This window comes from Aquarana catesbeiana, linkage group LG01, assembly GCF_042186555.1.
Source record: "Aquarana catesbeiana isolate 2022-GZ linkage group LG01, ASM4218655v1, whole genome shotgun sequence".
In the NCBI taxonomy this organism is placed as follows: Eukaryota; Metazoa; Chordata; class Amphibia; order Anura; family Ranidae; genus Aquarana; species Aquarana catesbeiana.
Window position 1 is genome coordinate 392,371,602 of NC_133324.1, and position 23,963 is coordinate 392,395,564.

Below are 23,963 nucleotides of genomic sequence, written 5' to 3' on the forward strand. Positions count from 1 at the left end.
CAAAAAAATAAAAGTGGTAAATTCCACTTCAAATTCATTCCTTTGAGAATCCTAGTGTCCATCTTGTACATACAATAAATCCCCTTTTTACTCAAGTGAGGGAAGTGATCTCCTCCCCTAATGGGTCGGTCTACTCTCTATTACTTGTATTTTAAAGGAGGACAAGTCTCCACTATGATAATTTGCAAAATGTTATACAATTTCATATTTATTTTGTCCTGATATGACTTGACAATATGTGAATCGCTTAAATAGGCACAACTTGAACAATGATTGTGTCCGCATCTGTATATGCCTGTCAAGTTCATCCATGTGCCCATATTATTATTAGAGAGAAATTGTCCCGCTTACCCTTTAACACAGGTGGTCAGACACTATAGCTAACTTCTGTGTTCCTCACCTATTTCCCATAAGCCAAGCAGACCTACTTGGTTGGCCCCAGGACTTATACACAATGCTATAGTGCCTGGCCACCCCGCCAGGGCAGGCACGAACTGAGCAAAGCAAACAGGTACTTGGTGATGCAGGGTTGGCAGACAAGCAGAATGTTTCAATGACAGTCCAGGTACAAGGCAGGCAAGGTTCAGAATAGTCAGGGTCAATCCATAGTCAAAAGGCAGGCAGACTTCTGGGACCTGAAGAACGAGTCCACGCCCTCTGAAATGCATTGTCATAGCAACCCTTAGCGTCTCCCATCAGCTGTTCCAGCTCGTGCATCAGGTGTCTGTGCAGTCAGGCTGGGTTCCCTTACGATCGGAGAATCTCCGCTGTGAGCGGGCGGCTCATGTGCAGCTTGTATTCCATCCCACTGGGACTATCCATCACCGCTCGCCCTGGATCCTGCCTGTAGCCCTGCGTGCCGGAGCGGTACTACTGCTTAACACAGATGCTTTTGTTTTAACAACACAATGTGAGTGTTTAGTGTTTTATTACTCCTTATCTCTATCCATTAAACTGTGTTCCACTAGGGGCCGGTGTGCTCTGTTTCTTTCTTTGTATTTAAGAGTTCAGAGAGTAGTCAATATCCGGTCTGAGGTCATAAACAAAAGAATCCAAACAGCAGAGCAGGACAGACAAACAGACAGCTTGGAGCAATCACTACAAATGCAATATCACAAGCATGAGACTTGTGATCCAAACAGCAGAGCAGGACAGACAAACAGAGAGCTTGGATCACGTGTTACAATAGAGTTTTTATATTAGTGTCGGACGGCAATGCAGAGAGGATTGGGATCACTTCCTGGAGTTCCTGAGCCGACACTATAAGCCCTTCATATAAGGTGCTTGTAAATGAATTCTGCAGTTAAGTGGTTATTTATGTCTTGTCCACTAGGAGTCACTCTGCTGAAAAGCTGAGTATGCCACCAGTATAAACATTAGATCCACTTCCGGTTTAATTTTTCTGGAAGGGGGATCATACCATCTATTTATCTCCTTTTTGTGTCCTTTCTATTGTTGATGGGTCACATAATAAATATTTGGGGGGTAATATTAGCAGTGGTCTTTTATGTACCTTGTATGTACTTTGTTTTAAACGGCAGCAATGTTTTTTACTGGGCTCGTTGTCGTGATGGGTTTTCTTATAGGAGACCCAGTTCACGCTACCGTGCATGTCCGCCTAGTGAATCGCGGCTCAGAATGAGGCCTGGTTAATTTAAGTTTTGTATAAAGGGAGGTGACGCAGAGCGCCACCCGTGCCCCTGGACGACGTCATCTTTGATGAAACGCATAGGGCGGAGCGATGAGTTGAAGTCACCTAGTGTTTACATTTCGTTCCCTGGAAGGACGGGTTTGTCTGTTCGTGGGCCGGCCAGCACAACAGACTTAAGGCTCATTTAAACACTACTATTGTAAGTACAATACTTTGTATTTTAAAGTTTTAATAAATGTTAAAGATTTTACACTATTTGGAGCCTTTATCTTTTATGTGCCACGTCTATCCATCCACCGGTCCGAGTGATAAGAGGCGGCTTGAAGATATTTAAGCGTGCTCATTGTGTGTTGGAACCAAGCTGTGTTAATACTACAATGTTTTCCTTGATCCTCTGTAATGGGGGATCATGGCGATCTGGTAAGAAGTAACTTCTATTTTGGTGGTGGATTCAGCACAACATCTGACAGCGTTTGGAGACACCATTACACTTGTTGATGGATTTTATCATTTGAGCACTGGTGGACTTTTTATTGAATTGTAATTTTTTGCGATTATTAATCATTTATTACTCATTGGTTTAGCGCAATTCTATTTTTCCTTTTGATTTATTCTTACTGTGTTAATGTTGTACAGGAGAATTGCAGCTTCCACTCTACTTTAGAATGTTGTATTTTTTTATCCTCTTAGCGCAGTCTCTTCACTTTCTTTTTAGTCATGTTGTTAAATTCTAGGTCAATAGCCAAAAGCACACCATATGAGAGAATGGTAGGGGCTGGGGCACAGATTCCACAGCTGGAGTGCAGAGTTCAGTATTTATGTAAGGTTCCTGAAAGAACAGGGCTTAACAGATACCATGTTACTGCTTCCCATGACATAGAAACCAAGAGCGACGTATCTGAAGCTAAAGCCTATCTAGGAATGAGAGAGAATCTGGCAGGAAAGTTTGAAGTTATATTTGCATTGGCAGATGAGCTTCAAAACAGTGGCTGGGACTCTGACTGGTTAGTGGATACTTCTCAGCAAGAGTGGAAAGTGAGGATACATAACATCAAACCTTCCAAAATAAACAGCAGTGATCTTCTGGGAAATATCAATATATTTCCTCTCCTCCCTATTGATGTTCTTTGGGAGGGTCAGAAGTGGATACAGGCAGGTGGCAAAGTGTTGGTCAGATATCCAGGCAAGAAGCCATTTAGAGGAGAGATTGTAGCTGAAGGGCCAGGATCTACTGTTTATGTATCACTATAAGGAACAGATAATCCGCTTTGTTTTCCACTCCACAGGCTGTCTCCGATTTGATCCATAGGAAAGCCAGAGAAAAAAGGTTACATGATGGACAGAATTAAGGGAGACCGCACGAGCTGTGGAGAGCAAGGCCTTTGATGTATTACAAGCCTGGACATGTTTCTAAAGAACTTTAGAATGGACTTTCTAATGAACTTTTAGCCAAAGACTGAAACACCTTCTCAGTGACAGAAATATGGGAGGGGTTGCATTCAAAGGAAAATTAATGTTTAAAATGAGTTTAGTAATGAAGATATTTTCTGTGTGTAGGCTGAGATAAAAATCAAGGGCGGAATGTCTTGCGCTTGATATAAAATATATGATTTTTCTATAAGACTGTGATAGAATAGCAATCAGACTAGTTTGATTGCAGAGATCAGGTTTGTCTGAGGGTGTTTCTCAAACGAATGCCTTGGTAACAATGGGAATTGTTGACAGTTGGCAGTTTGGTTGTTAAGGTAAACTAGTTTGTAACCATTGTTAACAAAAAGCCCAAATAAAAGGAGCAGTAGAGACTGATCGTGGGGAGCCACTCATCATGGATTAACACCAGAGCAGGAGGAAGAATCTGTAATCTGTGAACAAGAAGGTGCCTGATCTCTAGAATCCTCGTTGTCAATGGAGATCACCAACAAAGTAACTGGAGCTAAGGAACTTTTAAGTGTATTTCTATTGTTACAGACTAGGGATGGGCCGAACACCCCCCTGTTCGGTTCGCATCCAGAACATGCGAACAGGCAAAAAAAACGTACGAACACAGTTAAAGTCTATGAGACACGAACATGAATAATCAAAAGTGCTCATTTTAAAGGCTTATATGCAAGTTATTGTCATAAAAAGTGTTTGGGGACCTGGGTCCTGCCCCAGAGGACATGTATCAATGCAAAATTTAAAAGAAAAATGGCAGTTTTTTTGGGAGCAGAGATTTTTTTAATGCTTAAAGTGAAACAATAAAATATTCCTTTAAATATCGTGCCTGGTGGGTGTCTATAGTATGCCTGTAAAGTGGCACATTTTTCCCGTGTTTAGAACAGTACCACAGCAAAATGACATTTCTAATGGAAATTTTTTTATTGAAAACTGATCGCGGCTCTAATGAATTGTCGGGTCTCGGCAATATAGATAAAACGCATTGAAAAAAGAGCAGGGGTTCCCCCCAGTCCATTACCAGGCCCTTTGGGTCTGGTATGAATATTAAGGGGAACCCTAAACCAAAATTTTTTTAAAAATTGCATGGGGGTCCCCCTAAAATCCATTCCAGGCCCTTCGGGTCTGATATGGAAATTAAGGGGAACCCCGCGCCATTTTTTTTTAAATGGCATAGGGGTCCCCCCAAAATCCATACCAGACCCTTCAGTTTTAAAAACGGACGTTTTTTTCGGGAGCAGTGATTTTAATAATGCTTAAAGTGAAACAATAAAAGTGAAATATTCCTTTAAATTTTGTACCGGGGGGTGTCTATAGTATGCCTGTAAAGTAGCGCATTTTTCCTGTGCTTATAACAGTCTGAGAGCAAAATGACATTTCTAAAGGAAAAAAAAGTCATTTAAAAGTACTAGCGCTAGTGCCGGTTATTAATGAATTGTCGGTCCCGACAATACACATAAAAGTCATTGAAAGTCATTGAAAAAAAAAAAATGCGTGGCGGTCCCCCAAAATCCCATTACCAGGCCCTTCAGGTCTGGTATGGATTTTAAGGGGAACTCCGTGCCAAAATTTTTTTTAAAAATTGCATGGGGTTCCCCCAAAAATCCACACCAGACCCTTATCTGAGCACGCAACCTGGCAGACCACAGGAAAAGAGGGGGGACAAGAGAGCACCCCCCTCCTTAACCGTACCAAGCCACATGCCCTCAACATGGGGAGGATGTCCCCATGTTGATGGGGACAAGGGCCTCATCCCCACAACCCTTGCCCGGTGGGGGTCTGCGGGCGGAGGGCTTATCGGAATCTGGAAGCCCCCTTTAACAAAGGGGACACCCAGATCCCAACCCCCCTATGTGAATTGGTAAGGAGTACATTGTACCCCTACCATTTCACAAAAAGAAAGTGTCAAAATGTTAAAAAAACACAGGAGATGGCTTGGGACAAATCCTTTATTAAAAATAAAAAAATTTAAAATTAAAAAGAGATTCCAGCGATGTAATCCAATAAATCTAAATCCATGCTCCTACTCCAGCAATGTAATCCAATTCTCGATCTGCAGCGATGGATGATCTCCAGTGACTCCAGCGAGGAACACGCACAGGATCCTGCCTCCACCGGAGGCACCTAGCCAATGACGTGGCGCCAGCTTGACAGCTCTTATGTAGCTGAGGGCGGGGCCACCCATTACGTGACCCCACCCCCTCTGACAAGGGGAAACGTTGGGGTTTCCCAGTGACGTGTATGGGTGACCCCGCCCCCCTCTAATGCAACGGGACATCCTCCCCATGTTGAGGGCACGTGGCCTGGTATGGTTCAGGAGGGAGGCCACTCTCTCTTCCCCCCTCTTTTCCTGCGGCCTGCCAGGTTGCGTGCTTGGATATGGGTCTGGTGTGGATTTTTGAGGGAACCCCACACCATTTTTTTAAAAATTTTGGAGCAAAGTTCCCTTTAATATCCACACCAGACCTGAAGGGCCTGGTAATGGAATTTTGGGGGACCCCCACGCATTTTTAAAAAAAATTTTCAATTACTTGTGTATTGTCGGGGCCGACAATTCATTAATAGCCAGCACTAGCGCTAGTACTTTTAAATGACTTTTTTTCCATTAGAAATGTAATTTTGCTCTTGGACTGTTATAAACACGGGAAACATGCGCTACTTCACAGGCATACTATAGACACCCCACAGGTACGAAATTTAAAGGAATATTTCACTTTTATTGTTTCACTTTAAGCATTATTAAAATCACTGCTCCTGAAAAAACTGACGTTTTTAAAACTTTTTTTTGCATTGATGCACATCCCCTGGGGCAGGACCCGGGTCCCCAAACACTTTTTATGACAATAACTTGCATTATGAAAGTAAAATTAATACTAAATCGCTGAAATGGATATTTATGAATATGTGACTGAAAGAAAACCAAATAATTTAAGCTGCAGGCATTAAAAAGTGTTCAGGCACCTATAAGTGAATGTTAAGTGAAAATATGTTGCGCTTTAATTAACCTTTCAATCAATGCTTAAATTCCGTGTTGAAAACTGAAATCTGAAAAATGAGTTATTAATTTTCAACACGGAATTTAAGCATTGATTGAAAGGTTAATTAAAGCGCAACATATTTTCACTTAACAACTTGCATTATAACCTTTAAAATTAGCACTTTAGATTTCTCCCATAGACCTTTAAAGGGTATTCCGTGGCTTTTTGAACACCCCAAATTTTTCGCTGTTCGGCAAATGGGTGAACTGCCAATGTTCGAGTCGAACTCATGTTTGACTCGAACAGATAGCCAATCCCTATTACAGACCATAGGCTGTTTATTTGCTAGGCATTTTGCTTGTAATAGATATCTGTCAGTCTTGATTTGTATTTCTAATATTGTAATAGTTTTGTATGTACAGCATTTCTGTATAGTAAAAGCACATTTACACACTGCAGAGGTCTGAGCTTCCTTGCTTATACCACAAAGTAACCTTGCTAGATAAACGCAAGCAAAACAATATGTGCCTGTTATAATTGTGTTAAAAAGTTTCCTGTTCTCTTTGAATTGCTTTCTTCTAGGGGTGGGCTCAGCCCTTCCTTCTCTGAGCTGGCCGCTCAGCTGTCAAGTAATTGCCAGCTCCTATCTCTCCACAGTGACTCACCTGTTGATGATATCCTGCTCGTCAGTCCTGCCTACTTAAGCCATCCAGCCCAGATGATCTTTGCCTTCGCCTTGGTCACATCTCTAAAGACGCTCTCCTGTGTTCCTGTTAAAGGCTTGCTTGGCTGTCATTCCTTCTGGCTCCAGATCCTGCTTTCTGTTCTACTATGCTCATCTCTGGCTCCCTGACGTTTTGGCTTGTCTGACTATCCATTCCGAGTTCCTGAACTCTGGCTATGTTTTGACTCCGTTTACTCTGTTTACCTTTTTTATTATTATTAAACAAGTGAGATTTAACTATACTTTTGTCTCTGGATTCTGACACTTTCTTTTGTGAAATAGCTGGTGATTGTGCCAGTTCCTATTTCAAACTGACCACACCAGGCATGAGCACATCCATCCCAGCATGGTCAGTTTTCTGTCTGTACTAGGAGTAAAGCTTGTTTGTCCTTCTGCTGACATGCCCTCCAGCACAGCATTTCACTGGGAAGATCAGTGTGCTAGTGTTTCTCCACCCCTAGCTCTCCTAGCCCTTTGAGGAACTAAGAATAGAGATTATGTGATCACTTATAAAAAAATAAAGAATTAAAAAAAGTATTCATAATATTTATATATAAAAAAAGGCATTCATAATATTTATATAGGTTTTTCCATTTCTATTTGAAACCGAATGAGTTGTTTTACAAGGTAAGGGTTCACATATACTTTTAGTAATATTTTCAGCATTTAAGAAGCTTGAGCTGCTGAGCCCAGAATCAGTATTCTATTACTCTAGGGTTGCCACACACTTAGTCGGTACCATACAAAAGATGTTGAGAAGTAAACGCAAAGGTGTATATTGAGCAGTAAGTATAATATTTCAGTTCAAACATTAACACAAGTTGAAATATTGCTGCTGAACTTGTAAAATTAGAGAAAAAAAGAAAGGGAGCAATCTCGCCCATGCAGCATGGTGGTCTGGCTACAGCGGCAGTTAGATGTTCTGTGTGCTTCAAATGCAAGATGCTGGGTGATGCCAAAAGGGGAATCTATGCCCAGATTTAATTTCCAAGTTTCTAGGCGGTTGCAGTCTTTATTCTCCACTGCAGGTGGTGTTTAACCATAGCAGCAATGCAGGTGGGGAGGAGGTTGAGAGGTACTTGTTCCCTTTATGATTTCCTCAGTCACAAGGGAACAGCTATCCAATTGGATACTGGTGCCCCTTGTGACTTTGGCAGCCATCAGGCAGAGTCTATTTAAGATCCTGAGCTTGTAGCACTTTATACGAGTGGCTACCGTAGGGACAGGTTCCCCATCTGTCAGGGACAACACTACTTAGAGATAAGGAAAGGAGTAGGGACAGTGCAGGGATTATGTCTACCTCTTCCAGGAAGCCTCCCCATTGGGTGTGGACCAGACAGGCCCCATTTCACTTCTTGTGACAGATGCTGCAGCACCTCTGAGCCTCCTGACTGCTATTTTCACCCTGTTTGTACTTGTTGAACTTTTTCACATTATATATCAGAGGCCTAACTACAACCTTCAGGGCCCCGGTGCAAGAAACCATGAAGCCCCCCGACCTCTGGTCCTGGGGCCCTTTACTCCTGCTGTTGGGCCCTTTATTATGGTCCCACAGTGGCCCCCTTCCTGCCATCCTGGGGTCCCCCACGGTGGTAGAACACCAGGGTCCAGTCGCAAGTGCAACCTTTGTAACCCTTGTAGTTCCGCCACTGTGTTCCACTTGTATTTAGGTACTGCCATAAATGTTATAGATTTTACCGGCATGTAAGACCTGCACACCCAGCTTCTGACAGGCTTTTAAACAGGATGTTACTGACAGGCTCAGTGAGCGGACTCTGAGCAGATCACCCATGATCCTCTCCCCCTGGTCCTCCCTTCCAGCACAATCCCCTCCCCCCATCCTGGGTCAAATTCCCTCCCCCTCATCCCCCCCAGCATGAATCTTGTCTCCCCCATGCCAGCATAAGTACTCTCCCCAGTTCTGTCACAAATCCTACTACCCAAATCCCGCTTCTCGGTATAACCCCCACCCCAAAAAACACAATTCTTCATTTCTAATACAAATCCATACTTCCCAACTGTTCTGGTTTTGGTGGGACCTTCCTGAGATACAAAGGAAATCCTGTGCATAAGAGTCTGTTCACACCAGAATGCCATGAGGGAAATCTGCATTTTGTGTCCGTTTTCTAAACTGCATTCAAAATGCATTGCTGTAGCAATCTGCAGCGGTTGTCAACTTAATGACTCCCAAATGCAGGTCACAAACGCAGTGTTTGCCTGCACCAGATCGTATGATCAGAAGTACCATGTGATTCATTTTCTGTGCGTTTTGTAAAGTAGAGCATGCACAGCTCTTGGTGCAGACTGGCACAATTTTAGCCCATTAAAATGAAAGGGCTGAAATTGCGCAGCATTTAGAAGGCATGTGAATCACAGAGGAATGCACAGCGTGTTCCTTTGTGATTCATGGTGTGAACCGGCCCTGAGTCCTGGAGCCCAGTGCAGAAAAAAGTTTTGGCACTCGGCTCCACTAACTTGCCTGACAGGGGGGTGCCCGGAATCCCGGGCTCCTGGGGCTATTGCCCTGAATCTCTAGCAAGGTGCCCGGGATCCCAGACACTATGACTGTCCCCTGAATAGCAGCCAATTTCTCTTTGAAGAAAGGGGGCAAATTGTCAAAGAAGAATACTTGCAGTAATTTGGGGGGGGTAAGAGGATGCTGTACAGTATGCGCTAGGTGGCACTTTGGGAGGGGAGAGGATTTGTGCTAGAAGGGGGGGTTGAATATAAAATCTGACCCGCCAGCACAAGTTCTCTCCCCTCCAAAAAGTGCTCCGTAGCACATACAGCATCCTCTTATCCCCCCCAAATCACTGCAAGTATTTTTCTTTGACAACTTGCCCCCCTTCCCCCCTTCTCTGTGTCCTCTTCCCTGTGTCTCCTTCCCCTGCAAGTGTCATATATATATTGCATTCAGATTCAGTACAAACCTCAGGTCAGCACGGGACAAGTAAATCTGTGTCCATTCTCCTCCCCCTCCTCCACCTGTCTGTGTTTAGGAAAACATCAGAGCCGAGGAGGAGGGGGAGGAGCTTCAGTCCGTGTATCAGTGTGAGTCAGGAGGGGGGGAGAGGGAGAGATGGGCTGCCATACAGAGTAATCTCAGTGTGTGGGACCCATGCACAAGCTGCAAGCAAGTCACTGGAGCCAAGTACCAGAAGTGAGTACCAGTTGTAATAGAGCTCACCCTCCTTGTGGCCGCTGCATCAGGCGCTGGACCGGAAGTCTTTCCTGCTGTCTTGGGGCCATGGATATATACAATGCTCAAAAAAATTAAAGAAACACTTTTTAATCAGAGTATAGCATCAAGTCAATTAAACTCCTGGGATATTGATCTGGTCAGTTAAGTAGCAGAAGGGGTTGTTAATCAGTTTCAGCTGCTTTGGTGTTGAGATTAACAACAAGTGCAGTAGATGGGCAACAATGAGACAACCTCCAAAACAGGAATGGTTTTACAGGTGGAGGCCACTGACATTTTTTTTCCCTATTCATCTTCACTAGTTTTGCATTTGGCTAGGGTCAGTGTCACTACTGGTAGCACGAGGTGATACCTGAACCCTATAGAGGTTGCACGGCAGTCCAACTCCTCCAGGATGACAAATCAATACAAGCCATTGCCAGAAGGTTTGTTGTGTCCTCCAGCACAGTCACAAGAGCATGGAGGAGATTCCAGGAGATGAGCAGTTACTCTAGGAGAGCTGGACAGGGCCGTAGAAGGTCCCAAACCCATCAGCAGGACTGGTATCTGCTCCTTTGTGCAAGGAGGAACAGGATGAGCACTGCCAGAGCCCTACAAATTTACTTCCAGCAGACCAAGGGTGTGAATGTCTCTAACTAAACAATCAGAAAAAGACTTCATGAGGGTGGTCTGAGGGCCTGAAATCCTCTAGTGCACCTTGTGCTCACCACCTGGCACCATGGAGCTCGATTGGCATTTGCCATTGAACACCAGAATTGGCAGGTCCACCACTGGCGCCCTGTGCTTTTCAAAGATGAGCGCAGGTTCCCCCTGAGCACATGTGACAGATGTGAAAGGGTCTGGAGAAGCCGTGGAAAATGTTATGCTGCCTGTAACATCGTTCAGTATGACCAGCTTGGTGGTTGGTCAATGGTCAGTGATGGTCTGGGAAGGCATATCCATGGAGGGATGCACAGACCTCTACAGGCTAGACAATGGTAGCCTCATGTTGCGAGAGGATGCAGCCAGTTCCTTAGTGGGAAGGAATCGATACCCACTTTCGCTTGACCTAAATCCAATAGAACATTATGTTTCTTTCCATCCGACGCCACCAGATTGCACCTCAGTCTGTGCAAGAGCTCAGTGATCCCCTGGTCCAGATCTGAGAGGAAAAACCCCAGGACACCATTCGTCGTCTCATTAGGAGCATGCCCTCACTTTGTCAGGCATGCATACAAGCACGTGGGGGCCATACAAACTACTATTTTGTACCATTTTCAGTTGCTGCAATGAAATTTCAGCAAGATTGATTAGCCTGCTGCATAATTTTTTCACTTTGATTTTCGGGATTTTGAATTCAGCCTTCTGTAGGTTGATAATTTTCCATATCAAGCTAAGTGGCATCCTTTCGTTCCTAACGCAATACCAAGTCCATATCAGTATAGATATCCAGCATGATATTTTTCCCCATTGAGATCTGATGTGTTTTTAAAGTGTTCCTTTATTTTTTTGAGCAGGGTATATTGCTAATACCAAATCTGGAATATGTGTGCTCACTGCCCACCACGCTGCACCTAGCTCACACTCACACTCACACTCTCTAAATCTGTGCGAGTAACAATATGTAATATATAGTATATAAAGCCATTTCTAAATCGTAAACAGCGACAATGATGCTGGATCATAACAACAGTACTATAACAACTTACCGTCTGCATTTTCTTCTTCATCTCAAAATTAGCTCTCTTGTAGGCCTTTGATATAGCATTGAGATAATATATAGCCAGACTAAAGAAAACAACATTTAAAGGATAAAAAATATGAATGAATAGCTTGTATTAGATTTGCTGTATTTGGGAATGAATATCACATCTTCTTCACTAAAGTGGGTCACGCTGACTTATATGTAAAAAAAAACAAAACAAAAAACAAACAAAAAAGTACCCACTTCCATAAATATCTCACAATATAGCAAGTCACAATGTTTAAAAGTTAAGACTTGAATATGATTAAATAAATCCAATAAGTGAAGAAATTCTTTGCAATAAATATATTGTATATGCCCAATTTTTCTTTATCATCGGGTCACATAATAACCAGTATAAATACAATTTAAATTATAAAAAGCATACATTTTAATTGTTTTGTATTGTTCATTAAGGCATGGTTTCCGTTTATTAAATACATTTCGAGCATAAATACTATTCCCATTTCCATATTATTTCCATATGTTATAGATATGTGTATACTTTTTAAATGCACTTGCTCATAATGCTTACACCAATAGGATAACTGCTGCCATGATGATTCCTGGATTCGATGCATAGCCAAGTACTGTTGTCATAAAAGGTGGAAAATCCATTTGGATGGTTTCCTGTAGAACATCATACATCCTGTTTTTCCCACTTGGAAAACAATTGAAAGTGCACATATTAAAGTAACTTCTTATACATTTTTTCAAAATTAAAGAAAATGCACATATTAATAAATGTAATAAATCTAGTAACTTTTTGTAATATATGGATAGTTCTAATTTCTCTGTAGATCCCTTTAAAATCATGTCTATCTACAGTATTCTGAAGGTAAATCACACAGGGCACATAAATAATTGTCAAATTAACTAAAGGGGGACTGGAGGAGGTGTTGTGTTCAGATCAGAGGAGCTGGGAAAATTAGGAATGGTTATTTATAGGTATGTTAACCACTTGCCGACCGCCCTATGTACATATACATCGACACAATGGCACGGACAGGCAAATGGGTGAACGGGTACATCCCTTTAAATTTGCGCCGTGTAATCGAGTGCGTGTGATCGCTGGTCCCGCGGACTCAATGACCGCGGGGATACCCGCAAGTGTCTCACGGAGAGGAATAACAGGGAAATGCTGAAGTAAACAAGCATTTCCCCGTTCTGCCTAGTGACAAGAACACTGATCACAGCTCCCTGTAATCGGGAGCGGTGATCAGTGTCGTGTCACGCGTAGCCCCTCCCCCCACAGTTAGAATCACTCCCTAGGACACACTTAACCCCTAGAGTGCCACCTAGTGTTAACCCCTTCACTGTCAGTTACATTTATACAGTAATCAATGCATTTTTACTAGCACTGATCGCTGTATAAATGTGAATGGTCCCAAAAAGTGTCCGATCCATCCGCCATAATGTCTCAGCCACGATAAAATTCGCTGATCACTGCCATTACTAGTAAAAAAAAAAAATATTAATAAAAATGCCATAAAACTATAGCCTATATTGTAAACGCTATAACTTTTGCGCAAACCAATCAATAAAGGCTTATTGCAATTTTTTTTACCAAAAATATGTAGAAGAATACGTATTAGCCTAAACTGAGGAAAAAATTTTTTTTATATATTTTTGGGAGATGTTTATTATAGCAAAAAGTAAAAAATAATGAGTTTTTTTCAATATTGTCGCTATTTTTTTGTTTATGGCGCAAAAAATAAAAACCGCAGAGGCGATCAAATACCACCAAAAGAAAGCTCTATTTGTGGGGAAAAAAGGAGGTCAATTTTGTTTGAGAGCCACGTCGCACGACCGCACAATTGTCAGTTAAAGCGTCGCAGTGCCGAATCGCAAAAAGTGCTCTGGTCTTTAGCCAGCCAAATGGTCCGGGGCTTAAGTGGTTAAAAAGAAAACAGTGTAAATGAACTGAAATCTGAATTTTGTGTATATACAGCTAGGAACTCAAGAACACAATGAGGTTGATTTGCTAAAACTAGAAAGTGCAAAATCTGGAGCAGCTGTGCATGGTAGCCAAATAGCTTCTAACTTCAGCTTGTTCAATTAAAGTGGTTCTAAAGGCAAAGGTTTTATTGTCTTAATGCACATTAAAATAAAAATCCTTCAGTGTGCAGCAGCCCACCTCAGCCCCCCTAATACTTACCTGAGTCCCATCTCGATCAGCGATGAACAAGAGTGCCTCGACCATCCGGGACTCTCCCTCTTAATTGGCTGAGACACAGCAGCAGCGCCATTAGCTCCCGCTGCTGTCAAAGTCAGTGAGCCGAGAGAGAGAGGGGGTCGGGCTGAACGAGGCTCCATGTCTGAATGGACACACAAAGCTGCGGCTCGGCTTGGGTGCCCTCATAGCAAGCTGCTTGCTGTGGGGGCCACTCGACAGGAGGGAGGGGCCAGGAGAAACGGCAAGGGACCTAAGAAGGGGAGGATCTGGGCTGCTCTGTGAAAAAACCCTGCACAGAGCAGGTAAGTATAACGTGTTTGTTATTTTTAAAGAAAAAAAAAATGAGACTTCAGTATCACTTTAAGCTTTGAAAAAAAAAAAAAAAAACTGGAAGCTGATTGGCTTCTATGCAGAGCTGCACCAGATTCTGCACATTCCAGTTTTAGTAAATCAAACCCAATGTTTCTTTTTTTGTGTTCACTACTAATCTCATTTCCCTCCATGTAGAGGAGATGAACAAAGGCAAACATGCTTAAAGTCTAGCCTGAGTAACAATAATAGCTAATACATACAGTGGAGGATTTAGTATAGCCACCCACAGCTGCAGAAAGTATATTATTTGTTGTATTAGGCTGTTTTCACACTGATCAGTTTTTCTTCCGTTTATGCATTAAGAAAAGCAGAAGAAAAACCCATGACCATTAAATCTTATGGAACTTTTCACACTGATCAGTTGCGGGTCCGCTGCATTAAAAAGAATCATGCTTGCCACATTTTTGGTGCATGTTTGGTGCGGCAAAAAAAACACACGAAAAATGCACATCCCCATTGACATGAATGAAAAACGCATCAAAAATGCAGATTAGAAGCTACGTGTCTTTTTTTCACAAGTGTAAAATGCACTAGAAACACAGCAAAAACATGGTAAAAAACATGGCAAAAACACCTCAAAAATGCGGCATTTTTTAAATGAGCAGTGTGAAAGCAGCCTTACTCATTAAAAACAAATGAAAGCCCCTAAAAAGAAAACCAATGCAGGAACCTCATCTATGGACATATATTGCGTTTTTGCTTTCGAGTTTAGATAATCTTTTAACACACTACTCCCAACGCACAGGTTCCTGTAGAAATGTCTGTGCGTATAAGTGGGTGCTTAAGCAACCATCGGCTGGAATCGTGACCAACCAGAGCAAGAGAATGTCACTAGCACATCAAGGTTTTCCAGAGCGAGTCCAAAGCTTTAATCAGTGATCACATCGTTACAGCAGATTGCAAAATTTCGGAGCCCTGCAGGACCCCTTTATCAGGCATGTGACCCTGATCACATGCCTGATGAAGGGGTCCTGTGTGGCTCCAAAAGGTTTCAATCTGCTGTGACGATGTGATCGCTGAATAAAGCTTTGGACACGCTCTGGAGATCCTTGGTGTGCTGGTGACATTCTCTTGCTCTAGATATTATTTTAGGCTTGGTTCACACTAGCCCAACTTCAAAGTTGCGTGACTTTGCAGTCCGACTTTGATGTGACGTTTTACACTCTGTGGCATTGAAGTCATATCAAACTCGGACCATAGTAGTGCAGGAACATTTTCTAAAGTCGGACAGACTTGTGTAGTATCAGATAAGACGGCTCTCATAGGGAAACATTGAATTTCACATGTCATCTGATTTGAGGTCTCACAAATCAGGTCCTATGCCGTATCAGTGTGAACCGAGCCTTAAAGCGGAGTTCCACCCAAAAATGGAACTTCCGCTTTTCGGATTACTGTCTAATCCAGGTATTTGCTCCCACTTCCGGGCATAGATCACTACAGGCTCCGCGGTGATCTAAGCCATGTCCGGCCCCTCCCCCACCCCCCCTTTTGGTGTCTAAATTTGATGTTATCGCTCTCTCACTCTCTCATACTGGTCACTGGAAGTACAACATGGCACCTCATGGCAAAGAACTCTCTGAGGATCTGAAAAAAAGAATTGTTGCTCTACATAAAGATGTCCTAGGCTATAAGAAGATTGCCGAAACCCTGAAAATGAGCTGCAGCACGGTGGCCAAGTCCATACAACGGTTTAACAGGACAAGTTCCATTCAGAACAGGCCTCACCGTGGTCGAGCAAAGAAGTTGAGTGCACATGCTTAGCGTCATATCCAGAGGTTGTCTTTGGGAAATAGATGTATGAGAGCTGCCAGCATTGCTGCAGAGGGGTGGGGGGTCAGCCTGTCAGGGTTCAGACCATACACCGCACACTGCATCAAATTGGTCTGCAGGGCTGTCTTCCCAGAAGGAAGCCTCTTCTAAAGATGAAGCACAAGAAAGCCTGCAAACAGTTTGTTGAAGACAAGCAGACTAAGGACATGGATTACTGGAACCATGTCCTTAGTCTGATGAGACCAAGATAACTTATTTGGTTCAGATGGTGTCAAGCATGTGTGGCAGCAACCAGGTGAGGAGTACAAAGACAAGTGTGTCTTGCCTACAGTCAAGCATGATGGTGGGAGTGTCATGATTTGGGGCTACATGAGTGCTGCCGGAACTGGGGAGCTACAGTTCATTGAGGAAACCACGAATGCCAACATGTACTGTGACATACTGAAACAGAGCATGACCCCTCTGTCACGGGCAAGGCCAGAGCGGAGGCTGTTGGAGAGGACTGTGTGCAAGCCTGTTGCCCACCGATTATGGGCCCTAGCATTTGGGGCAATGGTGCTCTCTGTGAGCTGTATGCCTGGGGACCCTGGGGTTGGTGTTACTTTGGATTCAGCTCCATGTTCCCCCAAAACACACAGACTCTGGAACCCGTTGTATGCCATATTAGAATGATAAGACTGAGTTATACTGTTGGGACACATCCTGTGAGGAGATGCTAATGTCATCATCTCCACTCACCTGTCTGATGTCAGCTATAATGGGTTTAATGTAAATAAGTTTAGTCTAGGTTCTAAAGGTATTCAACTCATTGTTGTTTGTTCTAATTAATCCTGTGTTGATGTTTATGGTAATGTGTGTTAATTGAATGAGCTGATCACATTGTCCTCTATACAATGTAGGAGACGGGACGATTCCTATTGGAGCTCATGTTAATTAGGTTAATTAGGTTATGTTTGTATTGTTAATTGTAATTAGCTCCAGCTATTGTGTTTATATTCCTGTGTGAAGCTCGGTGACCACAAGTCTGGGCAAAAGGTCATGTCTCAGCCACCTAGGCTGTATAAAGGATGAGATAATTAGCTCATGTTAATTAGGTTACGTTTGTATTGTTAGAGTAATCTTCGCCTGCGTATATAAGACTGTATTCTGGTTCTGAATAAAGTGAGTCCATGTTAGCAGTGAAGCAAGTGTCGCCTTGTTTTCTGCTCAGAAAGAGGTTGGAATATCTGATATCTGTATACAGACTGGGAGGAAGTGGTATATGACGGAAGCACTCAAGCGGAGTGTGGGGCGTTCCGTGACATTGGTGGCAAGCAGCGGGAAAGCTTCTTGAAGTCTGGGACATCCAAACTTCCATCTGGATCCAAGGTCCAGATAGCAGAAGAGGAGAGGTACAGATACCAGCCGCCATGGATGAGGAATTCAGAAGGAGGTTGCGAGAGATGCAGATACAGCACAGAGGACCAGTATCGGAGCAGGTCCTGCTGGGATGGTGTGATTCTATTCGCTGCAAACTCTGGAAGGAAGCGCTAGCCCGTGAGCAGCGACACCAGGGAAAAGTTCTCCCCTCCATCGAGGAAAGGTACTGGTCGCAGTACGGACTGCGGGTGCGGTTTTTGGGAGAAAAACCACACAAGAAGCAGACAGCTGAATTAAGCAGGCTGGTCTGGGCAGAGATGAAGTTGGATGAGAGCTACAGAGCCCTCCGGTGGCATGTATCCCAAGCATGTCCCTGGATAGCGGATGACAGCCCAATGGAAGGCTTAAGCTACGGCGGCTTGGGACTGTTGTTTGTGAAGCTGACAGGGGACCCTAACTGTGATTTGGAGCGGCGGGTGGACGAAATCATGGATTTCAGAGAAGGGCTACTGAACATTTCGGAAGTGCACTGGGCACAGGAAGATTTGGAGTTTCTGGCCGTTCAGGAATGGGAGCTAGAGAATATATGATATCTGTATACAGACTGGGAGGAAGTGGTATATGACGGAAGCACTCAAGCGGAGTGTGGGGCGTTCCGTGACACCCTCTATTCGGAGACTGGGCCTCAGGGCATTATTCCAACATAACGACCCCAAACACACCTCCAAGACGACCTCTGACTTGCTAAAGAAGCTGAGGGTAAAGGTGATGGACTGGCCAAACATATCTCCAGATCTAAACCCTATTGAGCATCTGTGGAGCATCCTCAAATGGAAGGTGGAGGAGCGCAAGGTCTCTAACACCCACTAGCTCCATAATGTCGTCATGGATGAGTGGAAGAGGATTCCAGTGGCAACATGTGAATCTCTGCTGAACTCCATGCCCAAGAGAGTTAAGGCGGTGCTGGAAAATAATGGTGGCCATACAGAATATTGACACTTTGGGCCCAATTTGGACATTTTCACTTAGGGGTGTACTAACTTTTGTTGCCAACGGTTTAGACATTAATGACTGTGTGTTGAGTTATTTTGAGGGGAAAGCAAATTTACACTGTTGTACAAGCTGTACACTCACTACTTTACATTGTAGCAAAGTGTCATTTCTGCAGTGTTGTCACATGAAAAGATGTAATAAAATATTTACAAAAATGTGAGGGGTGTATTCACTTTTGTGAGATACTGAATATAATATAATATATATATATATATCAGATACCATGACTGCAAATCACAAACTGGAAAATCACATAAACATGTCGGTGGCTTCAGGATACATGAAACCCACCAAATACATACTGAAGCAACATTTGATCTATCTATCTATCTATCTATCTATCTATCTATCTATCTATCTATCTATCTATCTATCTATCTATCTATCTATCTATCTATCTATCTATCTATCTATCTATCTATCTATCTATCTATCTCTACTACTAATTTATTCTTAACATGTTTTTTTTACCTAAAAGGTCCACAGTCAAAGGATGGCGTAATAGTCATTATTGTGTATGCCACCGGCAGCAGACTCATGAATAGGATAAGTAGTAGAAGAGCCATGTAGAAATTGTTTGATTTTGAAACTTTGAAAAAACGTTCTTGTGGGACATTGCTGCTCATTACTCCCCAGCACTGTAAGTACATTGAAGAGAAGAGACGTAGAACATTCACAACTATGAGTCCAGGTGCATAAAATATGCCCATCCTGTAGAGAATAAATAATACAATTGTGAATAACAAATCATTTCTAATTGTAAAATAATTCACATGTTATTGCTTTAAAGCATATGAGAGTGGAAAGAGCAGAAAGAAAAATTTACAAATAGTACCATTCTGTAGAGCCTTAAACAGTGGTGTTTAGGGGGGGGGGGCTTGCTGACTGGGGCTATAGCCCCGAGGGGGCCCCCAAAAAGCCCTGGGTCTGCTATTGGTCATTAAAAATTAATAGCTCCGAGTCCCAAGGCTAGGGGTTGGCCGGTGTTCTGTCAAAATAGCCGGCGTCTACGCACTTTCTGGTGTTGTGTTAAAACAGCAATTTGTCTAAATCTCCAATTACTGATGCTTTACAGTAATCGCATGTGACGTGACTGGAGATATCAATGAATTGGCTATTTTGACAGAACACCGGGAACTCGGGGCTATACGGGGCCAGACTACCTGACGCAGCCAAGTGATATACCAAGTCCCGCCTCCAGTGGACCGGCTCCTATGATGAACGTCACACTGGTCCAATACCGGGACCAGGAGACAGGACTTAGTGGACACTGCAGCTGCGTCGGGAAGCAGAAGATCTCCACTCTGTGTAAACCGGTAAAGCATGGTGGTGGCAGCATCATGCTGTGGGGGTGTATTTCAGCTTCAGGGACAGGACGACTGGTTGCAATCGAGGGAAAGATGAATGCGGCCAAGTACAGGGATATCCTGGACGAAAACCTTCTCCAGAGTGCTCATGACCTCAGACTGGGCCGAAGGTTTACCTTCCAACAAGACAATGACCCTAAGCACACACAGCTAAAATAAAGAAGGAGTTGCCTCACAACAACTCCATGACTGTTCTTGAATGGCCCAGCCAGAGCCCTGACTTAAACCCAATTGAGCATCTCTGGAGAGACCTAAAAATGGCTGTCCACCAACATTTACCATCCAACCTGACAGAACTGGAGAGGATCTGCAAGGAGGAATGGCAGAGGATCCCCAAATCCAGGTGTGAAAAACTTGTTGCATCTTTCCCAAAAAGACTCATGGCTGTATTAGATCAAAAGGGTGCTTCTACTAAATACTGAGCAAAGGGTCTAAATCAGGGGTGTCCAATCTTTTTTCCAAGAGGGCCAGATTTGATGAATAGAACATGCTTGAGGGCCGACCATTTTGCCTGACATTCTTAAACCATTAAAATTTGGTCTAAGTGTGTCCATCCGAGCACTAATACACGGCCCAACAAGAATTCTCTTGCCTTTGTGCTGTGTGTGGTGAATAGATGAGCTTGGGCGTGTTATTTGGATATACCGGATTTAATCTGCTTATAACACGCACCTTCACTTTAAAAATGAAGTTTCAGGAAAAAAAATCTTAAATTTTAAATAAAGAACTGTGAAGCAAAATAAGGGTCAGTGCCCATCAATGCAGCCTAATCAGTGCCCATCTGCGGCCCCCACTCCATTGCCATGAATGTGGCCCCCACTGTATTGACATGAATGCAGCCCCCACCGTATTGACATGAATGCAGCCCCCACCGTATTGACATGAATGCAGCCCCCACCACATTAACATGAATGCAGCCCCCACCACATTAACATGAATGCAGCCCCCACCGTATTGACATGAATGCAGCCCCCACCACATTAACATGAATGCAGCCCCCACCACATTAACATGAATGCAGCCCCCACCACATTAACATGAATGCAGCCCCCACCGTATTGACATGAATGCAGCCCCCACCGTATTGACATGAATGCAGCCCCCACCACATTCACATGAATGCAGCCCCCACCACATTCACATGAATGCAGCCCCCACCGTATTGACATGAATGCAGCCCCCACCGTATTGACATGAATGCAGCCCCCACCGTATTGACATGAATGCAGCCCCCACCGTATTGACATGAATGCAGCCCCCACCGTATTGACATGAATGCAGCCCCCACCACATTCACATGAATGCAGCCCCCACCGTATTGACATGAATGCAGCCCCCACCGTATTGACATGAATGCAGCCCCCACCGTATTGACATGAATGCAGCCCCCACCGTATTGACATGAATGCAGCCCCCACCACATTCACATGAATGCAGCCCCCACCACATTAACATGAATGCAGCCCCCACCGTATTGACATGAATGCAGCCCCCACCACATTCACATGAATGCAGCCCCCACCGTATTGACATGAATGCAGCCCCCACCGTATTGACATGAATGCAGCCCCCACCGTATTGACATGAATGCAGCCCCCACCGTATTGACATGAATGCAGCCCCCACCACATTCACATGAATGCAGCCCCCACCGTATTGACATGAATGCAGCCCCCACCGTATTGACATGAATGCAGCCCCCACCACATTCACATGAATGCAGCCCCCACATTGACATGAATGCAGCCCCCACATTGACATGAATGCAGCCCCCACATTGACATGAATGCAGCCCCCACCACATTCACATGAATGCAGCCCCCACCACATTCACATGAATGCAGCCCCCACATTGACATGAATGCAGCCCCCACCACATTGACATGAATGCAGCCCCCACCACATTGACATAAATACGGCAGCCCCCACCACATTGACATGAATGCAGACTCACCATTGCTGTCAGTGCAGCCTGATTCATGTCCATCTGCAGCCTTGGAGGAGACAGGGAGGGGGCGGGACGAGCGCCAACAGATATACAGGAGAAATTCCTGTTTACACGGCGGCCTCTTTAATTGAAAGTCCCGCCTCCTATGATGGACAAAACAATTGTCCAATGGCAGCGCAGGAGACGGGACTTCCTTTTACACAGGACGCCGTGTAAACAGGAAATTCTCCTGTATCCTGTACGGCGCTTGTCCCGCCCCCTCCAAGGCAGCCAGCATATCTATCTTTTATGGCCCCCGGCGCTCGGGGATTCGTTGGGGGCCACAAAAGATATATATGTCAAAATTACCAGGCGGGCCGTCCGAAACCGGACCGCGGGCCGCGATTGGCCCGCGGGCCGGACTTTGGACATGCCTGGTCTAAATACTTAGGACCATGTGATATTTAAGTTTATCTTTTTTAATAAATCTGCAAAAATGTCAACAATTCTGTGTTTTTTTGTCAATATGGGGTGCTGTGTGTACATTAATGAGGAAAAAAAAATGAACTTAAATGATTTTAGCAAATGGCTACAATATAACAAAGAGTGAAAAATGTAAGGGGGTCTGAATACTTTTCATCCCCACTGTAAATAAACCAGTCATACCCCCATATGATATGTAAAAAATTACCATATCAGGTCAAAAAATATATATAAAAATGCACCGTGACCAAAAAAACTGATTAGGTAAGTAGAAATGATTATAAACCATTAGTGTGATTAGACCTTAAATGGCTCCCAAAAATCGTCAAAATCATCAAAAGTTCATTATAAAAATACTGAGAAAGTGATACTAAAATACTGTGCAGAAAGTGAGGAGTAAACCAATCATACCCACATGTGGTATATAAAAAATGACCAAACCAAAACAAAAAACCTTATAAATATACCATGATCAAACAACTGATCATGTGAATAAAGATATAAAACCATAAATGTGATGGACCATAAATGGTTCCCAAAATCATCAAAAGTTCATTAGACAAAAGTTCATCAAAGAAAAATAAAAAAATATATATAGAGAGGAAAAATAAAGTCCCAAAAACAGTGTTAATATGAATGGTGAAGCTCCAAAATAACAAAATGTTCAAAACGATCAGAACCGATCTGGTGACTCTTGTGCTCGGCAATTCAGGTGACTTGTGTGCTCCCCCTTTTGGGTCCCCACTCACCAGCTCCTGTTACTCCTGCAGGGGTGGTAGGCATGTATAGGTAACCGTAGATGGTATCAATGGTCCGTCCGTCTGCAGCTCGCTCCACCAGATCAGGACATCCAAACCAGTCATGCAATCACCATATCCAGGAGATTATGCACCAGATAACCAAGGCTGGATCCTTCAGTGTTATACAAACGCCTAATAAATCTCTTCCTTTGTACTCCAGGCATGTCTTGTACGTCCTTGAGACTCCATGCAGTTGCTTATCTCCCCTGCTTGTTCACATGCATGTCTGTTTATTAAAAGTCAGCAGCTACAAAATCTGTAGCTGCTGACTTTTAATAAACAGACACTCACCTTTCCCAGGATCCAGCAATGTGTTCACCTGAGCCATCCCTACCCTCTATGTTCTGTCCCTGGCACCTGTATCTCAACTGTAGGCACCTGGCTGTGACAGCTTGCGGCTTTACAGGGGGAGCGACAGGCTTATGGCAGAACTTCCCCTTTTGGGTGGAGCTCTGCTTTAATATGAAGCATTGCAGCTGCAATATTTTGGAATGAAGCAATTAAATAATTTATAATGTCATTCGTGAGATTAGACTGTGTCAATCTTCCAGAATAACAGTCCATATAGTATTAGGTCTCATTCAAACAGGCAATTAAGCCCATCCTCCATGAAGAGCCATTGGCAGATGCGTGTGCATCCACCTTTAGAACTGGGTGCAGGCATCCCATAGAAGTGGATGCACATGCAACAGCTGCAAAGACACAATCACATGTCAAAGTTTGACATGCGGGCAGGAGCAGATGGAAGTATGCAAATGCAGAACCTTGGCATTTGGATCTGTGTACCCACTCATGCCCATATGTCAAACTTTGTCATGCGATTGTGTCCTTGCAGCCATTGCATGTCTATTCACTTCTATGAGCTGCCTGCATGCAGCTCCAAGGTGGATGCACACACATTTGCCAGTGCTCTGCATGGAGGACAGGTTCAAGGCCAGTACAGATGC

General features: G+C 43.7%; 1 protein-coding gene across 1 annotated transcript in view; it reads right to left on the reverse strand.

The window, feature by feature from the left end:
- The window catches only part of LOC141122046 (transmembrane channel-like protein 2-B), a 177,243-nt gene that overhangs the window by 9,164 nt on the left and 144,116 nt on the right, over positions 1-23,963 (reverse strand). The window contains exons 16-18 of the mRNA XM_073611876.1: positions 18,911-19,150; positions 12,245-12,370; positions 11,675-11,753 (exon numbers count right to left, since the gene is read on the reverse strand). Coding sequence (XP_073467977.1) covers positions 11,675-11,753; positions 12,245-12,370; positions 18,911-19,150 — 445 coding nt within the window. The remainder of the gene's footprint in view (positions 1-11,674; positions 11,754-12,244; positions 12,371-18,910; positions 19,151-23,963) is intronic.